Raw genomic sequence first — 22,405 nt, forward strand, 5'->3', positions numbered from 1 at the left:
AAAAAAAAAAAAAGGTCTTCAGTGAACCAAGAAATAGATCTCTCTACCAGCAGTAGAAGAGCACCCAAAGAAAAGCATCCGCTCATTGATAAGCTAATAAAAAAGATAGAATGACGCTACATCAAAAGTTTCAGTATTGTCTTATGCAATTGAGCGCTCCACTGCACTAATTGGAATCGAAACATTTCGGAAAGTAGGTTAGAACTAAGCACTCCTAATTCAATATACTAGCATTCTATTTGAGAAAATTTTTGTAATACACTTATATATGACATTACAACATACTATAGGCTGAAAATCTCCCATAAAAGAAGCATTTGGCTTCTTAGGTACCAAAGTCAATATAGTCGCATTTACTTCCTTAAGAAGCACTCCTAATTCAAAAAAAAACTTTGAATGGTAGCTACCACATCAACACCAACATATGAGCTCCGTTACGTCCAACGATGGACTTCATTAAAGACCTACCTCAACATATGGCATAAAAGCTTTGTTCCAAAGAGCATTGTTTGGGTAGCAAATAGAGAAACCCTTTTTCTAACCTATCTTTCTCAAGACTTGACCTCTCAGAAGATGGCCATCTACTCCTGTTTCGAGGTTCCTCCAACTTCCCATTTCGGCTCACAAATTTAACATTTATTCGATCAAATTTCACTGATGCAATAATTGGTGAAGATGGGAATGTTGTTTTGAAGGATTGGTCCAATGCAAAATCCTCACCACTAAAACTCTAAACCCTAAATCCCAAACCCCAAACCTTAAACCCTAAAACCCTAAACACTAAACCCCATGACTGTAAACCGTAAACCGTAAATCGTAAACCCAAAACCTTGAACCCCAAACCCCAATCCCTGAACTCCAAACCCTAAATCCTAAACCCTAAATCGAAACACTAAACCTTAAACCCAAACCCTAAACCCTAAAAACCCTAAAACCCTAAAGCCTAACCCTAACCCTAAACCTAAACCTAAACCCTAAATCCTAAACCCCAAACCTTAAACCCTAAACCCTAAACCCCAAAACCTAAACCCTAAACTATATACCCTAAACCATAAACTGTATACCCTAAACCCTAAATCTTGAAGCAGTATTTGGTGAAGATGGGAATTTTGTTTCGAGAGATTGGTCGAATGCGTCTTCTATATTTTAGGAGAACTTTGACCATCTTACCGATGCATCCCATTTCAGTTGACAAATTTGACATTTCCCCGCTGAACTGAAGCAGTAGTTGGGGAAGATGGGAATTTTGTTTTAAGAGATAGGTCGAATGCATCTTCTATATTGTGGAAGTGTTTCGACCATCCGACCTATAACGACCTACCCCCAATGACACAATTTTGTCTGCTTTTGGCTCCCCAAACCAGACTTTCCAGGAGGTCACCCATCTTGGGATTGTTCTCGCAGAAGCACGCTTAACTGTAAAGTTCTGGTAGGTTTATGGCCATCACGGCTTTAAAACGCGTTGTGTCATGAAGGGTGCATTTATACCTATTAGCACATCTCCATTCCCAGGCGATGTGGGACATCACAATCACCCCCTCTTAAGACCCAGCGTCCTCGCTGGCGACCCTCATGGGATCACCATATTCTTGGCATGCCAACAAGTGCCCGTTGGCAACCCTTATAGGCTTGTGCACGATCCTACCATCTCAGGTTGGACAATGGCTCTGATACCATTTGTAACGACCCACCCCTAATGACACAATATTTTTCGCTTTTGGCTCCCCAAACCAGACTTTCTAGTAGGTCACCCATCTTGAGATTGCTCTCGCAGAAGCACGCTTAACTACGGAGTTCTAATAGGTTCATGGCCATCACGGCTTTAAAACGCATTGTGTCATAAATGTTGCATTTATACATATAAGCAGATCTCCATTCCCAGGCGATGTGGGACGTCACACGACCAATATATTGCTCCCAGGTGCAAAGTTTTACATTGATAAGGTTACTCGAAAACAACAGCTACTCGTTTCATGGAAAATTTTAGAAGATTCAGCATCTAGTGTGTTCTTGGGGGGGGGGGGGGGGGGGTGGGGGGGTTAGACCCAAATGGAAGCAATCAAATTAAGTTTGCTTAGAGTGGAACATATCCCAAATCTATTGGAATTCTGGAGTTTGGAATGGAAATTAATTCAACATAATTCCTGAGATGAGATTGAAATTTGTCTACAATAGTTTGTTTCAAATGAAAAGGGAATATATTTTATTCATTCTCTTTAAAATTCATCTCAACAATCTAAATTAGTGATGTCATCTAACCATGAAATGTATAATATTTTTTCATTTGAAATTGACAAGATCCTTGTCCGCAATCTACGCCCTAGGGTCATTAAGCAAAAAGACTCAATGTCCTCAATAAGATTGAAACTACTATGCTTAAAATAATGCATGCCAATTTGAATTTATTAATCATATATATGCACGTGTTGTGGTTACAGTTCTCTAGATGCAACCAAACTAAGACCTAAAAAGATTAATCTCATATCTAAAGGTAGTGGTTTTAAAATCACCTCCCCACACACATTTTCACACTCCCTTATATAGTTTTTAAAACCACCATTAGATTTAAATACAATAAAGATCCATATCAAATTTAATGATCATTGTTTTAAAAGCAACCTAAGGGTTTGTGGAAATGCCAAAATGGGTGTGAAAAGTGAAAATGTGTGTAGCATTACTCAAAAAGAAAATTCTCACATACCAGTCTTTAAAATTGATAAATGTCCCTTCAACATTTGAGAAGTACAAGCTTTTATATATACATAATATTAAGAAGAAAGAAAAAAACCTGCATATCTTCATCAAATTACCACCAAATTTATAATATTCCCTTCAAACTTTAAATTATAATAATGTCCCCTTCAAAGTAGCAAAAATTATCACAGTCTTGCCGACAACGAAAATACCATTAATAAAATAATAGTAAAAAAAATTTAAAAAAACAAATAAAACTATAAATTGAAAAAACCAACTGTTGGAATTTTTTTTTTTTTTTTTTTAAAAAAAATATTGTATTTTTTAAGGAAAAAAATAAAAAATTTGTTTTTAGTTTTTCATTTATAGGAGTATTTTTGTTTTATTGAAAAAAAAAAATTAAGAAAAACTTCACAAAACCCCTAGAATTTTCACTTGTTTTTAACTAACCCCTAAAGTTTAAAAACTCTGAATTTAAACAATCGAATTTCTAATTTTTTACATTGTCCTTTTATTGGGGTTTGGCGCTAAATCAGACAGCAGAAAGAGTGAAATGACCTTTATACCCATGAGACTTTTATAAAATTCCAAATTTACCCTTAATTTCAATTTAAAAATTTAAAAAAGTTAAAAAAAAAAAATAATAAAATTAAAGGGTTAATTTAATTACTTTTTTTTTCCCATGAACTAAAAGTTATTGTTAATATACTCTCATGAGCCGACACTCTCACCACCCCATGACATTGAATTACCATTTACTTATCAAAACTCCTAATTCTGTCTGTCAACGTCGTTAAAAAATTTGACAAACACATATTTCGCTGTTTTGGAAACGGCTACCAAACATCCCATTTTCAAGTAATGTCGCTTCATGATATGACCCAACCCGACATGCACTATACTTATTTGTCATTACTCACAAATTTCATAGGCACCTAACACGAAACTACTCGTTCATTGACTACCAAACAGCCCATCTTCAAGATTTCCACCCCATCTTCAAGATTTCCACCCCATCTAGGACCATTGACATCTCTACCCGTTTCTCACGTATTGGACCATTGACATCTCTACCCGTTTCTCACGTATTCTAAAACCTTCCCCTTTTTTCTCCTTCTCGGCCTTTCTCCAGTTAACGTGATTCAGGCCCAAAACCGTCCCCTCCACTTCAAAACGTGATTCACGCCCGCTCCCTTTGACTTCTCCCGACCAACTCCGTATATGACAAGTAAAAAAGTGAAAAATCACATCAATCTCATTACAAGTATGTCACAAAAGAAGAGCCCAGTATGTTGATCAGTTGATACATTATTAACATTTTCAGGAGCCGCACCTACTCAAGAGTCAATTAACAACAGTTTCCCTTCCTGTATCTTTTGGTTGCCCCCTTTTTTTTTTTTTTTTTTTTTTTTTTTTTAATTTTAAAAGGTAATTCTCTTTTGTCATTGCTATCAATTTTTTTTTTTTTTTTTAATTTTTTTTATTAGGTCTTGGTGCCAGTGATTTTCGACATCCAGTATATGATGCTCTCCATTCCTGTTTGGACAACTTTTTTTGAAGCCTTTTGAAAGTGCTAATTTCTACGCATCTTGTCATTCGATGGGCCGCTTCTCACTTTCTATTTGAAAGTTTTCTCATCTTTATTTATTTTCTTAACTCTATTCATAGGAGTGGCAATGAGTCAATTATTGACCCTTGCAATTCTTTCACATTTTCCCTTATTTGAATAAATAAATAAAAAATTAAACAAAGAAAAGAAAAGAAAAAGATTTAGCAGTTAAAGTTTCACAACCCCCTAGCAATCAGAAAATAAGGAAATAATTAATTCTTATGCTTGCACTTTTAAATGCATTTTTTTTTTTTTTAAATGTGGCAATATAAATTGTCATTAATTATTTTGGATTTAAATTTTTAGTGTCATATCGGGAAGCATGCACTAGAGAGTATGTAGGATTTTTAAAAAATTATTTTGGCTAACTCTGTAACAAAATTTATTTTAAAAAGAAAAAAAAAATAAAAAGAAAAGAAGAAGAAGAAGAAGAAAGAACATCATACGACTTGCCACTTTGTGTAAGGAAATAGCTACCTGCTAAATATTGTTGGAGAACAAAATATAAAGAAAGAATATTTAAAGAGAATAGCTAAAATTCTGATCCAAATGTAGGTGCTTTGAAAAATGAAGAACTAATTAAAATATAGAAACATAATCTTTAGCTAAACATTAATTTACTGAACCGTATGTGAATATATGCTTTCAGAAGAAGATTTGGAAGGTAAGATTGTCACATAGATGTCACTCTAAGCATTAGATTGGTTGCACAAGCACGACAGAGTTTATTTGTGGTTTTTTTAGTTTGAATTAATAAAACAATATTATACGTTTTGGTTTTTTTATTTTAAAAAAATATATATTTAATGCTATTGATATAACTTATTTTTCCCTTCAAGTTGATAGAAGTCTTTGCACAAGTTAAGTGAAAAAGTACAAACACCAAAAATCTCTTTCATGGAAACACAAGAAACATAGTGGGGAACAAAAAGAGAAAATTAATGCTTCGTTTGTTTCGGTATAAAATGGTTTTTGTCGTAAAATATTTTCAAGAAAGTCATTTTTCAAAAAACTATTTTCCGTCAAAATCATTTTTCAGTTTTTGACACGTACGGAAAATTACAAATATTTTTTATATTTTTATTTAATCATATTAATTTAAAAAATTAAATTTTATTCGCAAAATAAAAAATGTTAATATAAAATAATATAAAAAAAATACAAATTCCAGCAAAAAGGCCGGAATCTGGCCATTTGTGCCGATTCCTGTGATCTTTGTCGGAATCCAGCACAAAACGGCTGGATCCCGGCCAGTTGACTAGAAGCCGATCGTCCTAGCCAGCTGTCCGGGATCCTACCGTTCTGGGAGGATCCTGGCCGGTGATCCGGCCGGACTGGACTGAGATTCGGCCAGAACGGTCGGGTCTGTCCAGGATCCCGACCGTTCTGGCCAGTTCCTGGCCGGATTCGGCCAAATAGTTGGAGATCCTGCCGCTTCGGCCATATTCCGGCTAGTTTAGTCGAAATCTGGCACGATATCGCCGGAATCTAGCGACGGTTGCCGAATGTAGCCGAATTCCGACACCGACCAGTGTTGGAATCTGGTTTGTTGGAATCCGATGATAATCAACTGCTTGAACGTAAATGTCGACTGTGTTGTTTAAAAGAGAGTCAACAACTGTATCTACTATCTATATTGCTTGAACGTAAAGGTCGACTGTGTTGCTCAAACGGAAATTGTTTTTTGGTTGACCAGTATTTTCGCCCCTACCAAACATTAAAAAATGTCGAAATCATTTTTCAGAAATCATTTTACGCCGAAACAAACGGAGCATAAAATGAAATGAAAGAGCTCAACTATCTAAGAGAAAAGGATGCATGCTCTCAAGAATAGTAATAGCTAGGTAGGCCAAAAAAGTAAGAAAATGTGTCAATAATGATAGCAAAATTTGATCCAATAATGCAAGAACATATTCGGCGTATTAAAGATGGTGAAATTCATAATCATTATCTTGGACATAAAATCCAAAATGAATTGATACATTTGTTAGCAACTGAAATTAAAAATAATATTATTAAAAAAATTAAAGATGCAAAATATTTTTCAATTATGCTTGATTGTACCACTGATGCAAGTCATCAATAACAAATGTCTCTCATACTAAGATGTGTTGATATTTCAACAAATACAATCAAAATAGATGAACATTTTATAGAATTTATAAAAGTAGATGATACTACTGGAAAAGGTCTTTTTAATGAAATTATAGACGTAATTAAAAATCTTGAACTGAATATTAATGATATACGAGGACAAGGATACGATAATGGGTCTAACATGAAAGAAAAAGAACGAGTGGTAAAAAAAAGACTTCTTGTTATTAATTCTAAAGCGTTTTACACACCATGTGGTTGTTATAGTCTTAACCTTGTAATAAGTGATATGACAAATTCTTGTCCTAAAGCTATAACTTTTTTTGGAATTGTACAACGTATATATTCTTTGTTTTCTTCATCTACAAAAAGATAGAAAATTTTACAAGATAATGTATCGGGTTTAACTCTTAAGCCTCTCTCACAAACATGTTGAGAAAGTCGGATCGAAAGCATTAAAGCCATAAAATTTCAAACCCCACAAATTATAGATGCTTTGTTGTAATTAGCAAAAACAAGTAAAGATTCTATAACAAAAAGTGAAGCTAATTGTTTAGCAACCTATGAGATTGAAAGTTTTAAATTCTTATGATGCATGACTATTTGGTATGATATAGTATTTGCCGTTAATACTGTTAGTAAAAATTTACAATCAAAAGACATGCATATTGATGTTGCTATAGATCATATAAATGTCTTATTTCTTATTTTAAAAATTATAGAAAAAATGGATTTACATCTGTTATGATTTTATCTAAAGAGATTGCAACTAAAATGGAAATAGAACATGTATTTCATGAAAAACGTATAATTCGAAAAAAGAAACAGTTTGATGAGATTGCCAATGACAAGACAACATAATCTGCTGAAGAATCTTTTATAATTGATTATTTATTATATATAGTAGATCAAGCCATTTCTTCAATTCAAAGTAGGTTTGAACAATTTCAGATATATGAAAATAAATGAAAGAAAATAAATGTTGTAGAACCAATTTGATGCAGGGCACAAGGCACGAGCTACAGATTACACCAACCCATGGTCTTGTCGTTGCGTTGCGTGATTGAAAGCTTAATCATTATTGGACTTTTTATTAGTTTGTATTTTTGTTACAGAGAAATTTTAGTACTGCTTCACGTGATCGGTTTAAATTATAAATTATTTTTTGTGATATAAAAAATAAAATTGTAAAGTTTTTGATTTTATCTAAAGAGATTGCAACTAAAATGGAAATAGAACATGTATTTCATGAAAAACGTATAATTCGAAGAAAGAAACAGTTTGATGAGATTGCCAATGACAAGACAACATAATCTGCTGAAGAATCTTTTATAATTGATTATTTATTATATATAGTAGATCAAGCCATTTCTTCAATTCAAAGTAGGTTTGAACAATTTCAGATATATGAAAATAAATGAAAGAAAATAAATGTTGTAGAACCAATTTGATGCAGGGCACAAGGCACGAGCTACAGATTACACCAACCCATGGTCTTGTCGTTGCGTTGCGTGATTGAAAGCTTAATCATTATTGGACTTTTTATTAGTTTGTACTTTTGTTACAAAGAAATTTTAGTATTGCTTCACGTGATCGGTTTAAATTATAAATTATTTTTTGTGATATAAAAAATAAAATTGTAAAGTTTTTGTGATAGGCAAAAATTACAAATTACAAATTACTTTTTTAAGTTGTTTTTTTGTCCACAAATTGAACAAAAATCGTTAATTTGCCATGTCAGTCTAATAAAAATGCATGCGTGTCTTTCTCAATAATAAATATTTATATATATATATATATATATATATATATATATATATATATATATATATATATATATTAAAAATTAAAACTTCAATTTTTTTTATTTTTTATTTTTTTCCTGTTTGCTTGGTAGGTGCATTGCTTAAAATAAGATAACTTCTTCGTCAAGTGGTAGAACCAGCCACTAGTGGATCTTGCCATTAGCATCACTTAATGAGCATTCACGTCCAACTACCTAATTTGTTGAAAAAGTTATTATAGGAAGCCAGAATGCTACAATGACTCTTTTTAGCTATGCATCTGGCTGCCGAGTTTGATACAAAATTTGGGAGAAAATATTACTAACATGGATCTCTTGTTACTTTTGTAATCATATCTTTAAAATTTATGAAGTAATAATTTAGTGTGTCTATCTTTCAATTTCTTTTAATTTTTATCCATTCATTAGGATTTTTCAATATTAAATCCTGTCAAAATTTTTAAAATATTTTTTTTTAAAATAAAAAAAAATTATATATATATATATATATATATATATATATATATATATATATATATATATATATATATATATATATATATATATATATATATATATATATATGAAAGATTCAGGTATGGATATTTTTGAAAATTTCGTTAAATCCTTACCAACAACTAAATCCTTGCAATTTTTTTTTTCCCTTAAAAAAAGACAAGTATTTTAGGAATTTTGGCATCCCTCCATTAGGATTTAATGGAAAATTCTAACTGATGATTAAAATTGAAAAAAATAATAATAATTAAAAGATTGATATACTAAATTGACAACTTTTAAAGTTTAAAAGTATGATTACAAAAGTGATGAAATAACATGAGTGGTAATTGAAGTTTTTTCAAACAATGCTCTCCTCATTTGGGGAGCACTATTTACTAACTAATGTTAAAACCACATTAAAACAATTAAAAAATAAATAAAAATCAGTGAATACGATTATTTAATTAGCTTAATAACTTGTAAATTATTTACTAAATGTGCAGACAAACATAAGCAATGTCTGATTCTGAAGCAAACAACCGAAAAGCGATGAAGGTTTTAAATCTTATGCACTTAATTTTTGTGCGTGTCTTCTGGTTACTATAATGCATGAAACGAAAGCAAGAGAATTAGAAACCATTAACATACGCGCACTCTCCGCACTCTATATTTTAAAAAAAGTTTAATATAATTATCAATGTAAAACAGAATCCTATTTAACATGATGATCACTTTCTTTTATTAGTCTTGGTACGTATTTTGTTGAATTAAACTTTGGAAAAACATTTTAATTACTTGAATATATATATATATATATATATATATATATATATATATTAAAAGTGGATAGCTCCAGAAATAAGTACTTTGAAAAAAGTGAGTTTTTAACACTGAAAAAACTTTTTTCCTTTTCTTTTTTAACTAAAATAAAGAGTAAATTTGAACAGTCGGATGTGGTCAAATGCTATGATAATGATTCAACAATTTGCATAGAGTCAATTCACTCTAATGCAATATTCTTAATCTAACATTAAAGGAAAACCATGTCAGATACAAGGAGACAAAGTGTTCAACTTTGATCAGCGCCATGCTTAGACCCATTCAAGCTTCTGAAAAAGAATTCTCATTTAATTCGGTCAACAGAGTGATTATTCGTTGTTAGTTGTTAGATGTATTAAGCAACAAATTAATTGTCATTTAATTCACACACATATTTTGGTTGACAAATGTCCTTTGAAGTGAATAAAATAGATATATATTTTATAGTTAAAATTTAAAGTTAAATAAAATGAATAGTATATATTTTCTAGTTAAAATTTAAAATTAATATATTTAACAGTGATAACGATGTTACATTATTTAAATTTTTTAAAAAATTCTCGATATTAGGGTAATGTGTACCATTATATATTCAGTAACTTTAATAAATATTCAATAAAAAGCTTTACCTCCGTTGTTGTAGAACTCCATTAATGCGTTATGTACGTACTCGTAGCTTGGTTAATTGTCTGAGCCGGTGGCTGAAAAAGAAAGGAATGTGGAATATTCAGGAGTAGGCTGGAAGTGATCAACTCTGTCACAAGAAGAGTCCAAGTTTTCTTGTTCACTCATTCATATTCTGGCATCATTCTTCTTCTACCATTTTTATAGCTCCAAGTTAGAGAGGGATGGGTACCACGAAGACTAAGCCATGGCTCTTATTTGTTCTGCTTCTAATCCTGTCTTGTTGCACAGCATGCTTCTCCATAGCCGGTAATACCCTTTCAGCAGGTCAGTCTCTTTCTTTTTCAAAGAACGAGACCATATTATCTCCAGGTGGCACTTTTGAGCTCGGTTTCTTCACTCCAGGCTCTCCAGTAAAAATCTACCTGGGCATATGGTATAAAAGGTTTGTTCCGAGGGAAGTTGTTTGGGTAGCAAATAGAGAAAACCCTTTGTCTGACCCAAGACTTCACCTCTCAGAAGATGGCAATCTACTCCTGTTTGAGGGTTCCTCCAAGAACCAATTTTGGTTGACAAATTTAACATTTCGCGGGCCAAATATAACTGAAGCTGTACTTCGTGATGATGGGAATTTTGTTTTGATAAACAGGTCGAAGACGTCTTCTATATTTTGGGAGAGTTTCGACCATCCAACCGATACATGGCTGCCAGGTGCAAAGCTTGGGGTCGATAAGCACATTTCATGGAAAAATTCAGAGGATCCAGCACCTGGTGTATTCTCGTTGGGGTTAGACCCAAATGGAAGCAATCAGTATTTCTTAGAGTGGAAGAGATCCCAAAACTATTGGAGTTCTGGAGTTTGGGACGGAAAAATTTTCAGCTTAATTCCTGAAATGAACGCATTTGTGCCAAGGAAAAATTTTCAGTTTAGTCCTATCTTCAACTACACTTTTGTGCCAAGTAAAAATGGAAGTGATGGATATTTAACTTACTCTCTTCAAAACCCTTCTTACCTTTCTAAATATCGGGTTGACTACAGAGGACAGTGGAGGCTACTAGTGTGGATGTCTGGCCCTTGGGAATGGGGTTCATTTTGGACTGCACCGAGGAATCTTTCTGATGTCTTTGCTTTGTGTGGTGCGTTTGGCGTGGTACAGAACCCTGAGAATAACTCAACCCCTTGTCAGTGTCTAAAAGGTTTCGAACCATTTTCGATGAACTACACCAGACTAAACGATTGGCGAGGTGGCTGCGTGAGGAAATCCCCTTTGCAATGTGAGAAGAATAATACGTATGCTAATGGAAAAAAAGATTGGTTCTGGAAAATGCCAAACATGCGATTGCCTGTTCATTCGAGAGCATATTTGGCCGTGAATGCTAGTAGATGTGAATTGGCTTGCACGGAGAATTGTTCTTGCACTGCTTATGCTTATAATAGGAGTGGGTGTATGATATGGGATGGAGCTCTTTTCAACTTACAGCAACGCGAGATTGGGCAAGATATCTATCTCAAACTTGCTGCTGATGAGTATCCAGATCCAAGTATGAAAGGTAGGATGAGTGAAATGAAAAGTAAGTTTAATTAGGGTTGAGCTAATAGTGATTCTTGTCATTTTAATGAGGCAAAAAATGGAGAGTATGGGTAGCTGTGCTGGTCCCTGCAACAGGGCTTATCTTATGCCTCGTCATTGGTTTTTCAACCAAAGGAAAGCTCAAATGCATAGGTAAGTGTAACCGTTCTAACCGTACATAGAAATCACTATCAATCAAAAAAGAGTAATATTACTTTTTACATTCATTTTATACCGACTATTAATTAGTTCTTAGGACGTCACTTAACACGCTTTCCTAATGGCCCAACAATGAAAATCTGTTTGTATTATTGGTTGGTGAAGATAGTGTTTCAGGCTCTTGATCGAAACTATCTGAACCTAGTTTTTGGGGGTCCTCCTACAAACTTAACCATGTCTCCGGGAAGGAGCTTTGCAGTTATTTGGTCATTTCACTGAAATGAGAATGATTTACTATATTATTAGTACTTACTTGCGGAAATGACTAAAAAAACTTACTTACCTTGGATACTGGCCTTGCTCATTGTGGTTGAACTTTGGTGAACCTAATTAATGATGTCACCTCAGTTGCTTATCTTGGACCAACCACTGGATTTAATTCCATGTACGTATCCAATTCTTATCATTCTATATCAAGCAGGAGAGAAGGCCTCAAGCAATAATCTACTCTCATTTGATTTTGATACTGAACTCCATGCGAAGGATGCTGAGTTACCACTATTTAGTTATGAAAGCGTATCAGCTGCAACTAATAAATTTTTAGATTTGAATAAGCTTGGAGAAGGAGGTTTTGGACCTGTTTATAAGGTACACTACATTTTTCTAATGAATCTGCTTTGAACATTATTGAGAAAACCGACATTAATGGTAAACTGTCATGAATTGTGAAAGTTTAAGGAGCTTATCATTCTCCTTTGTAGGGGAAATTACTCAGAGGGCGAGAAATTGCAGTGAAGATGCTTTCAAAAAGATCTGGGCAGGGAATCGAGGAGTTCAAAAATGAGACAATATTAATTGCAAAACTCCAGCATAGAAATCTTGTCAGAATCTTAGGTTGTTGTATTGAGCCAAATGAAAATATATTAATATATGAGTACATGTTCAATAAAAGTTTGGATTTCTACCTTTTTGGTAAGTGCGCATATTTATGTATATATGTGTATATATTTTCCTCTAATATGTTTCTAGGTTCTTAAGTACTAATTTTCTTAGTTGTACTATTTAAACAGATCAAACAAAGAAAAACATGTTAGATTGGGGGACACGCATACACATTATTGAAGGAATTGCACAAGGAATTCTTTATCTTCATCAATATTCAAGGTTATGGATCATACATAGAGATCTTAAGCCCAGCAACATTCTCTTGGATATTGAAATGAATCCAAAAATATCAGATTTTGGGATGGCTCGAATAGTTGGAGACAATGAAACGCCAACAAACACACGTCGAATTGTCGGAACTTAGTAAGTATGCAATCTATTTCACATCTAATATCTCCAAAGAAAACGATTGGAGTACTATAACTTTTATTACAATATTTTTACAATATGATGTGATAGTTCACAATTGGTAAAATAACTAAAAGTGTATTGTTGACAAATCAATCACTAACAAATTTTTGCTTAATCATTTTACCAATTATAGACTGTCACATCAAGTTTGTAAGGGACTTGTAGTAAAAGTTATACTACTCCTAACAGCACTATATTTGCAATTCTCAGCTAAATTCGCTGAACAAGCTACTAATAGTCATTTCTTAAATTTTGAAATGCAGTGGCTATATGTCTCCTGAATATGCTATGGATGGTTTGTACTCGATAAAGTCAGATGTGTTTAGCTTTGGAGTATTGGTACTAGAAATTGTGAGTGGCAAGAAGAACACTGGCTTCTATAACAGCGAGTCACTCAATCTTCTTAGATACGTATGTAGTTTCTATACTGTCCTGAATTCTTTTTGTTTTATATTAATCTTATAGATTAAAATGCTATTAGTTTTTTTTAATTAAATTTAGTCTGATTTGAAATGTAACTAGGCTTGGGAGCTATGGATAGATGATCGAAGTTTGGAGTTGATGGAGCCAACAATAGGATATCCTTCTTCTACTTCTGTTCTATTGAGATTCATTAATATTGGCCTTCTTTGTGTCCAAGAAAGCCCGACTGATCGACCTACCATGCCTGATGTAGTCTCAATGATTAGCAATGAATATGTTCCTCTACCTACACCCAAGCAACCTGCTTTTACCAGAGGCCAGAATGTGATTGACACAAATTCAACAAATGACACTACTGCAGAAAATGGCTCAAAAAATAGCGTAACTATTTCAACAATGGAAGCGCGATGACTGATTCCTATATCAACGAAACAAAATGTTGTAAAACTAATCTTTTTGGCTGATTTGTATGCACGTTGATATGCTACATACTTGTCTCTAAATGTTGTCTTTGTTCCCTCATATTTTAGTTTCGTTACCAATAATACTATCCAGATAGAATTTATAAGTTTTTATGTACTACCCACATTAGTTAACACTAGTCTATAATGTCTTTAAAAGATTATCACTAACAATTTCCTTCCCCTCCGGTCCTCAGTAAACTAATTGGATACCAAAAATGGGTGAAATCCCAAATCTTTGGCTCGTTCCTCTTCATGTTTATTCTTGTAAAAGGTAGGTTTTTAACAATTAATTCAAGCACACGTCTACTCAATATTTTAGACCCAGACTACGAGTAATTTGAACTACATCAAAACTATACTTGTGAACCTAACATTGTAACTAAAACTACGTCTTCTCGAATATTTTGAACCATATCTTCAAATTGCGATATACATAACATTGTAACTAAAACTACATGTCCGCCACCACGTCAACAATCAGTGTTTTGTTCTCTGATTTTTTTTGCTTTTTCTAGTTTTTTTGGGCTGTTAAAGCTACTTCCACTGTAATGTCTGGGACATTATTAAATAATTAGAGTATAAAATTTAAGTACATAATTAATTAAAATTATTTTAGTGTCATTAAAAATGCAAATGGATATTTTTAAAGCCCAAAGAAAATAGAAAATAGAAATAATAGAAAAAAAATTAGAAATGAAAAATAAAATTAAATAAATTAATGAATACAATTAAATAAAGAATGAAAATAATTAAAGAATTTAAAATAGAAAAGAAATAAGAAAAAGAAAAGAAAAATTAAAATTAAAAAAAGAAAAGAAAAGTCAAAAGTAAAATATATATATAATAAAAGAAGTGTGGGGCGCCTGCGCCCCACCTTCACTAAAAGGAAGGGCCAAGTGGCCCTTTCCTGCAGAAAAAAAAAATAATAATAATAAACAAGGCGCAGTGCGCCTTGTTTTAGAGAGAAGGCCAAATGGCATTTTCTTTTCATTTTTCGAAAAGAGGCTGGGCCTCTTCTTCTTATTTTTCTTAATGATTTTTATAGAAAATCTTTCATCTACGAAATTTCAACGGTCCGATTTTCAATCCGATTTCGGTAACGTGATCTACGAAACCCGATCTACGTTTCTACCGATTGGTTTGAGGATTTGTTGTGGAGAGTTTGCTAAACACTCTTCAAGTGTTGGATTTACATTTGGTGGAATTTTTGGTGAGTTTCTTCAACCCTAACTTTTGAGTATTTAATTTTAATTGAGTTTTTATGTGATTAACCCTTAGTAAAAGCTATTGGGTTAATAATATTGTGTTTGGGGTTGTATTTTATAAATTATGATTTAAAGTTAGAAACCTTAATTTGATGGGTTAAATTAATTTGGAGTTTTTAGTGTTTAAAACCTAGATTATTAGTTGGTGGATTAATTGTTGTTATTGTGATGATTAATCCTAAATTAGTTATGGGTTTTGTAAAAATAAATATTTATGGGTTAGGTACTAATGTTAGTAAAAATAAATAATTATGGGTATTTAATTTAAATAATATTTGCGAAGTTAACCCTAAGATTTTCTTATGGGTTAATGTTATTTTAAATGTGTTAATGATATTAAGAAAATGTTGGTGATAAATAATTTAGAGATTAGTGAATATAATTTTATGGCTAATATTATTATAAAAGTTTTGGTGAAAATAATTTATGGGTTAGTGAAATTAATTACGGGTTAGTAATTAATATTATGAGTAAATAGTTAAATAGTAATTTTAATATCTAACCCTTAGTAAATACTTTGGGTTAGTATTGTTTGAGTTTTAATTAGTGTTTAAGACTTATGGGTAGACGTTTGAAACCCTTAAAAATATTATGAGTTTTCCAACGGTTTAGCCTTGAGCGATTCAAGTGCTAATTAGGGTGTTAATTATTTAAAGGGCTAAATAGTGCAATGTATTATTCCACAGTGATACATTGCAAGGTGGTGTCTAGGAGACCTAGTGCTTAAATCCGCGCAGCCAAAGTGAGTATTCTACTCACTGAGAAAAGTTACTTTTTATGTATTTTATAGAAATGCAAATAATGTGTTTTTCATATCGAACCGACAATATGTTAATTATATGTTTTGGATGTTTTGAGTAGTTTTAATTATGTTGAAATATGACAATAATGTTTATGTGATTTAAGATGATTTAAGATATGAGTATGAAATATGTTTGACGTATTGAGATATAATTTGAAGTGTTTTATAATCTACTGCAGTTGGAAATTTAAGTTATGCAAATTGTTTGAGAAAATGATATGTTGAGCTGTTTATGTCTTATGAATAAAGCATGTGTTAAAGGAATGTCCATGAAATTAAATATATAATATTTGAGCATGAGCATTAAGCATGACACGAACAAGACCGGGGTTCAATTCCCTTAGTCATACGAATAAGACCGGGGTTCAATTCCCTTAGGCAAACGAATGAGACCGAGGTTCAATTCCCTTAGGCATCGAGCAAGACCGAGGTTCAATTCCCTTAGGCAAACGAATAAGACCGGGGTTCAATTCCCTTAGGCATTGAGCAAGACCGGGGTTCAATTCCCTTAGGCAAACGAATAAGACCGGGGTTCAATTCCCTTAGGGAAACGAACGACAAGCATGCATAGCATTTGTTTCATAATAATTGAATTGTTTCCATGTTATGATATATAGTAGTTTTATGCTAGATGTATTAGTATGCATAAGAGTCTCAATGGAAAATGACTTATGTATATTTCTATTGGATGGTTGCATGATTTAAATACTATTGTTTTCTAAGTCTCACTGCATCAAAAGTATTATAGTAGGTGAGGATGTATGCAGTTGTTCCAACAATGGAACTTCTACGTATAAGCTCAGCTGCGTAGTATGCTTTAAATGTTTTCTATTAGCCGGTGTTTGTTATATCAGCTATGGGGGTTTTCAAACAAAAGTTTATAAAATTGGTGGCTGTTATAGTGTACTCACGACTAAAAAAGGGAAAAGTTGGTTCTTTGCGAAAACTCAGTGAATAGTATACCTCTGAGGTCTTAGTGTATTTATTTATGCTAAGACGGTGGGCTCATAATTCCACCTGTACGGATGCGGCAACCTCCGCAACCGTACAGACGTTTATGCTTTGGTTGCAGGTTTTGCGGTTATAGATATTGATTCGTCCACCTGGCGTATGGAATGTTATGATTGGAGCATATCGCGACAATCATAAGTCATGGACTCATGGGTAGTCTTTATTTTGGGTATTTTATTTATGCCTCGTGTTCTACGTGGCACATGTATTTGTTGAGCCTGTGTTTTGGTATGTAATTAGTGTAATGTGTTTATAAGCTTTAAATAGATAGACTTGTAAATGACTCTTGTTGTTGATAACAGTTATGTGTTAGATGTAACTCTGAATATCAGGTACATGTTATGGAACGTGTACGTTATGTTGGCTGAACGACAAATAGTAGTGCCACTGTGAAGATCCGTTTGTATGTTTTCAAAAAAAAAAAAAAAAAGGGTCGTCACATCCACCATAGGCTTCGTTTTGACCCTCATCGATGTCTTCTTTTCTCCAATGGTTTATCTTTGGATATGCTACTGTAGTTGTTTCTTTGTTGGGCTACTGATTGGGTTATTGAACCTTTTGAGGTTTATGGCCGTTCTTGCACCAAACCGCCTTAATTTGCGACCACTTTTTTTAGTCTTCGTACCAAAAATATATAGGGCCGCATCATTTATTTGATACATTTCCTTTTAATTTATGTTTACTACCACTGATGAGGTGAATTTGGGGCTTTTTATTGGGTTGTCCAACCGTATATTTTTATTTGTTGTAATTGCTTTGTTGATATACTTACAAAAAAAAAAAAAAAAAAAAAAAGATAAAAAAAAGAAAAGAAAAGAAAGAAAGATGTTACAAGTGAGCCCCACCCCCAAATATGGGATGGTAGAAAACCCGATGCAGTCAATATTTTGGGAATTTTTTATTTTTTTTATTTTTAATGGAGGGAACCACGTTTAAATTATGGAATACAACGACAATGCTTCCCTTTGTGCTCACAAAAAAAAATGATATTAATAATCCTCATGTGGACTCTAGCGTGTCACAAATTTTAAGTAAAATTCATTATTAACAGTCGGCTTGCAAACGAAGAATGTGAGCTTATATGATTAAGATTGTACTTAACAATTAATGTGTGACGTCACTTAAGATCGTAACATTTTATCACCGTACCTTTCGAAATTCGATATTCATAGCGGCTCATTCGATATCCATAGCGGCTTACTCTATCAACACTGACTCAGTGATAGTTATTTCTGTTTTAGCACTTTCACTCATTCAACCATATTCAATGGCTTAATATTATGCATATACATAACATGAAGAAATTGTAATTCAGCCTATAATTAAGTTGCCCTTGTGATTCAAACTTGTAACAAATTATAACAAATCTGAGGTAAAATTCATCCTTAAGATTGTAATTATCCAACGTGAAACACTCGTGGAATCTTAGCATAATGAAAGTCTTCGCCTTTTGTTTCTTTTTTTCCTATTCGAAAGGGGAAAGGAGAAAGGTGAAAGAGAGTGTTCGACTTTAATCAGCATCAATCAGCATTCACACTATGCTTAGATGAGTTTCCGAGAAGGATTATCGACCATTAGTCAAGGCAACAAGCTGGGAGCAAGCTTTCTGATAAGAAAAGTCCAGCTTTTCTTGCTCTCATTCATATCAAGCATCATTATTCCTCTGGCTATCTGCAGCGCTGCCGGTTAGAGAGAGATGGTTACCTATACGAGTAAGCCATGGCTCTTCTTTGTTCTGCTTCTTGTCCTGTCATACTACAGAGCATGCTTCTCCATTGCAGGAGATACCCTTTCAACAGGTCAGCCTCTTTCAGTGAGAAAAACCATAGTATCTGAAGGTGACAATTTTGTGCTCGGTTTCTTCAGACCAGGTACTTCTTCAAAAATATACCTGGGCATATGGTATAATGATTTTGACGTCAAAGATGTTGTTTGGGTAGCAAATAGGGAGAACCCTTTGTCTGAGGCATCTTCATCAAGACTTGAACTCTCAGAAGATGGCAATCTAGTCCTGCTTGAAGGTTCCTCCAAGATACCATTTTGGTCGACAAATTTGCCACATCCCCTGAAAAACTCAACTGAAGCAGTACTTCGCGATGATGGAAATTTTGTTTTAAGAGATAGTTCCAACCAGTCTACTATCTTTTGGGAGAGTTTCGACCATCCAACCGATACATGGCTGCCAGGTGGAAAGCTTGGAATCGATAAGATTACTGGAAAATCGAAGCGGCTTATTTCATGAAAAAATTCAAAAGATCCTGCACCTGGTGTGTTCTCGTTTGGGTTAGACTGGGATAGAAGCAGTCAACTTATCTTGGAGTGGAACAGATCCCAAAGTATTGGAGCTCTGGATTTTGGACTGGAAAATATTTCAGCTTATTTCCTGAGATTGGGAACAATAAAATCTTCAACTTCATTTTTGTGTCAAACGAAAATGAAAGTTACTTTACTTACTCTGTTTCTAATAGCTCATTCAGATTTAAATTTATCATGAACTCTTCAGGAGAGATCCAGCAACTGGCGTGGTTGGCTGGCCCTTTTGTTTGGAATTTACTTTTGTCTCAACCGACACAACTTTCTGACGTCTTTTCTTTGTGTGGTGCGTTTGGCGTGTACCATGAGAGTTCCCCAAACCCCTGTGAGTGTCTAGAATTTTTCGGACCATTTTCGATTGAAGACACCAGACTAGATGATTGGTCAGGTGGTTGTGTGAGGAAAGACCCTCTAAAGTGTAGCAATAGTACTTATGCTAACGGCAAAAAAGATGAGTTCATGCAAATAAAGAACATGAGATTGCCTGTAAATGCCAAAGAATATATGACAGTGAGTCGATGGTATTGTGAAGTGGTTTGCTTGAGTAATTGTTCTTGCACAGCTTATGCTTATAATGGCAGCGTGTGTATGATGTGGGAAGGAGCTCTTTTGAACTTACAGCAACTCTCATATGACGGCGGACAACATATCTATGTCAAAATTGCCGCTTATCAGCATCAGAGTACCAAAGGCAGGATAAAAAAAAAAATGAAATCTACATAAATTTATGTTATCTGAATACTTAAAATTCTCGACTATGGTTGAGCTAATATTGATTCTTGTCATCATAATCAGGTAACAAATTGAAAGTATGGGTGATTATAGCCGTGCTGGTCTCTGCAACAGGGCTTGTCTTATGCCTCTCCTCCATTTGTTTTTCAAGAAGGAGAAAGCTCAAACGCAAAGGTAAGTGAAACGGGAATGAATTACAATACTTTTTTATATTTATCTGCGAAAATGACTGAAGAAACTTATCTCACTACAAAAAACTTATCTGCCTTTGTGATTGAACTTTGATGAACGTAAGGCTGTCACCTGCTTAATTGATTTTATCAGAACAAGCTCTGGAATTTCCGCCAAAGTGACAAAGTCTTATCATTGTGTATGAAACAGGAGAGGATGCCTCAGGCAATGATCTACTGTTATTTGATTTCAATACTGAACTTCATGCAATTAATGATGGAACAAACACTAAAGAGAATCTGAAGAAAATAGGGGAGAAGGATGTTGAGTTGCCACTATTCAGTTACGAGAGTGTATCAGCTGCAACTAATAATTTCTCAGCTATGAATAAGCTTGGAGAAGAAGGTTTTGGACCTGTTTACAAGGTGCGTTTCATTTTCGTAATGAATGTGCTTTGAACACTATTAAGAAAACCGACATTAATGGTAAACGTTCATGAAAAGTTTAAAAAGCTTACGGTTCTCCTTTATAGGGGAAATTACTTAGGGGGCAGGAAATTGCAGTAAAAATGCTTTCAAAAAGATCTGGACAAGGGCTCGAGGAGTTCAGAAATGAGACAGTATTGATTGCAAAACTCCAACACAGAAATCTTGTCAGACTCTTGGGTTGTTGTATCGAGCGAGATGAGAAGATATTAATATACGAATACATGGCCAATAAAAGTTTGGATTTCTACCTTTTTGGTGTGTGCATGTTTCGTCATCTTGCTACTCTTTTCTTTCTTTTTTTTGTCCATGCATATACTTCGAACTTCTAAAAAAATTCTAGCTTTTTTAGTATTAATTTTCTGAGTTGTGTTGTTTAAACAAATCCAATCAAGAAAAAGAAGTTAGATTGGGATACACACATACGCATTATTGAAGGAGTTGCTCAAGGGCTTCTTTATCTTCATCAACATTCAAGACCACGAATCATACATAGAGATCTGAAACCTAGTAATATTCTCTTGGATAGTGAAATGAATCCAAAAATATCAGATTTTGGCTTGGCTCGAATAGTTGGAGGCAATGAAACACAAGCAAACACACATCGAATTGTCGGAACTTAGTAATTATGCAATCTATTTCACATCTAATATTTGCAAAGGAAGCTGTAGTGCCCTTAACAACACTCTATTTACAATTCTCAGCCAAATTCATTGATCAAGCTACTAATAGAGTCGTTTACTAAACTTTGGAATGTAATAGTTACATGTCTCCTGAATATGCTATGGAGGGTCTATACTCGATAAAGTCTGATGTCTTTAGCTTTGGAGTACTGCTACTCGAGATCGTGAGTGGCAAAAAGAATACTGGCTTCAACAAGAACAAGTCACTCAATCTTCTTATATATGTGTGTGTTGCTTTTATACCTTCTCAAGTTCTTTATGCTTTAGAGTAGTCTTTTAAATCGAAATACTTTGTTTTTTTTAGTAAAATTTACAATAATTTAAAATAATAGGCTTGGCAGTTGTGGAGAGATGATCGAAGTTTGGAGTTGATGGATTCGACAATAGGGTGTCCTTCTTCCACTTCTATTATGTTGAGATTCATTATCATTGGCCTTCTTTGTGTTCAAGAAAGCCCCACGAATCGACCTACTATGCCAGACCTACTCTCATTTATTAGCAACGAACTTTCACCTCTACCTACACCCAAGCAACCTGCATTTGCCACCATCTATAATATGATCGACACAAATTCAACAACTAGCGGGGAAGGGAGTTGCACATTAAACAACATCACTATTTCAACAATGGAAGCTCGATGAATGCTGTAGAACAGACGTTTCTATCTAATATAGTGATATGTGTGGACATGATCAATATGCTTCATACTAGTTACAAAGCGAGAGACTCGAGTAGACCTAAGGTCCGCTAAGGATCAGTTGGAGGCGGCAAAGGCCGAGCTGGTGGCCGGGAGCCAAGGTTGAGGCCCTGGATAAGCTTTGGGTCGAGTCAATTTTTCTTTCATACACT

General features: G+C 33.8%; 2 protein-coding genes, 1 long non-coding RNA gene and 1 pseudogene across 3 annotated transcripts; all 4 read left to right on the plus strand.

Moving 5' to 3' along the window:
- Positions 1-10,345: 10,345 nt before the first annotated feature.
- Positions 10,346-14,041, plus strand: LOC133882054 (receptor-like serine/threonine-protein kinase SD1-8). Its single transcript, XM_062321157.1, has 7 exons — positions 10,346-11,693; positions 11,744-11,845; positions 12,333-12,499; positions 12,613-12,823; positions 12,922-13,159; positions 13,471-13,618; positions 13,730-14,041. Exons 1-7 carry the CDS (start codon positions 10,346-10,348, stop codon positions 14,039-14,041), a joined length of 2,526 nt encoding a protein of 841 aa, XP_062177141.1.
- A 1,062-nt stretch (positions 14,042-15,103) lies between these two features.
- On the plus strand, positions 15,104-17,509 carry LOC133881372 (uncharacterized). Its single transcript, XR_009902496.1, has 3 exons — positions 15,104-15,304; positions 16,046-16,101; positions 17,213-17,509. It is a non-coding gene; the product is annotated as an uncharacterized LOC133881372 (long non-coding RNA).
- A 1,210-nt stretch (positions 17,510-18,719) lies between these two features.
- Positions 18,720-19,701, plus strand: LOC133882833 (G-type lectin S-receptor-like serine/threonine-protein kinase At2g19130; annotated as a pseudogene).
- Positions 19,702-19,959: 258 nt separating this feature from the next.
- LOC133882055 (G-type lectin S-receptor-like serine/threonine-protein kinase At4g03230) lies at positions 19,960-22,197 on the plus strand. Its single transcript, XM_062321158.1, has 7 exons — positions 19,960-20,167; positions 20,281-20,391; positions 20,599-20,813; positions 20,921-21,133; positions 21,269-21,495; positions 21,636-21,780; positions 21,889-22,197. Exons 1-7 carry the CDS (start codon positions 19,960-19,962, stop codon positions 22,195-22,197), a joined length of 1,428 nt encoding a protein of 475 aa, XP_062177142.1.
- Positions 22,198-22,405: the final 208 nt, after the last annotated feature.

The sequence above is a fragment of the Alnus glutinosa genome, chromosome 11 (genome assembly GCF_958979055.1).
Source record: "Alnus glutinosa chromosome 11, dhAlnGlut1.1, whole genome shotgun sequence".
In the NCBI taxonomy this organism is placed as follows: Eukaryota; Viridiplantae; Streptophyta; class Magnoliopsida; order Fagales; family Betulaceae; genus Alnus; species Alnus glutinosa.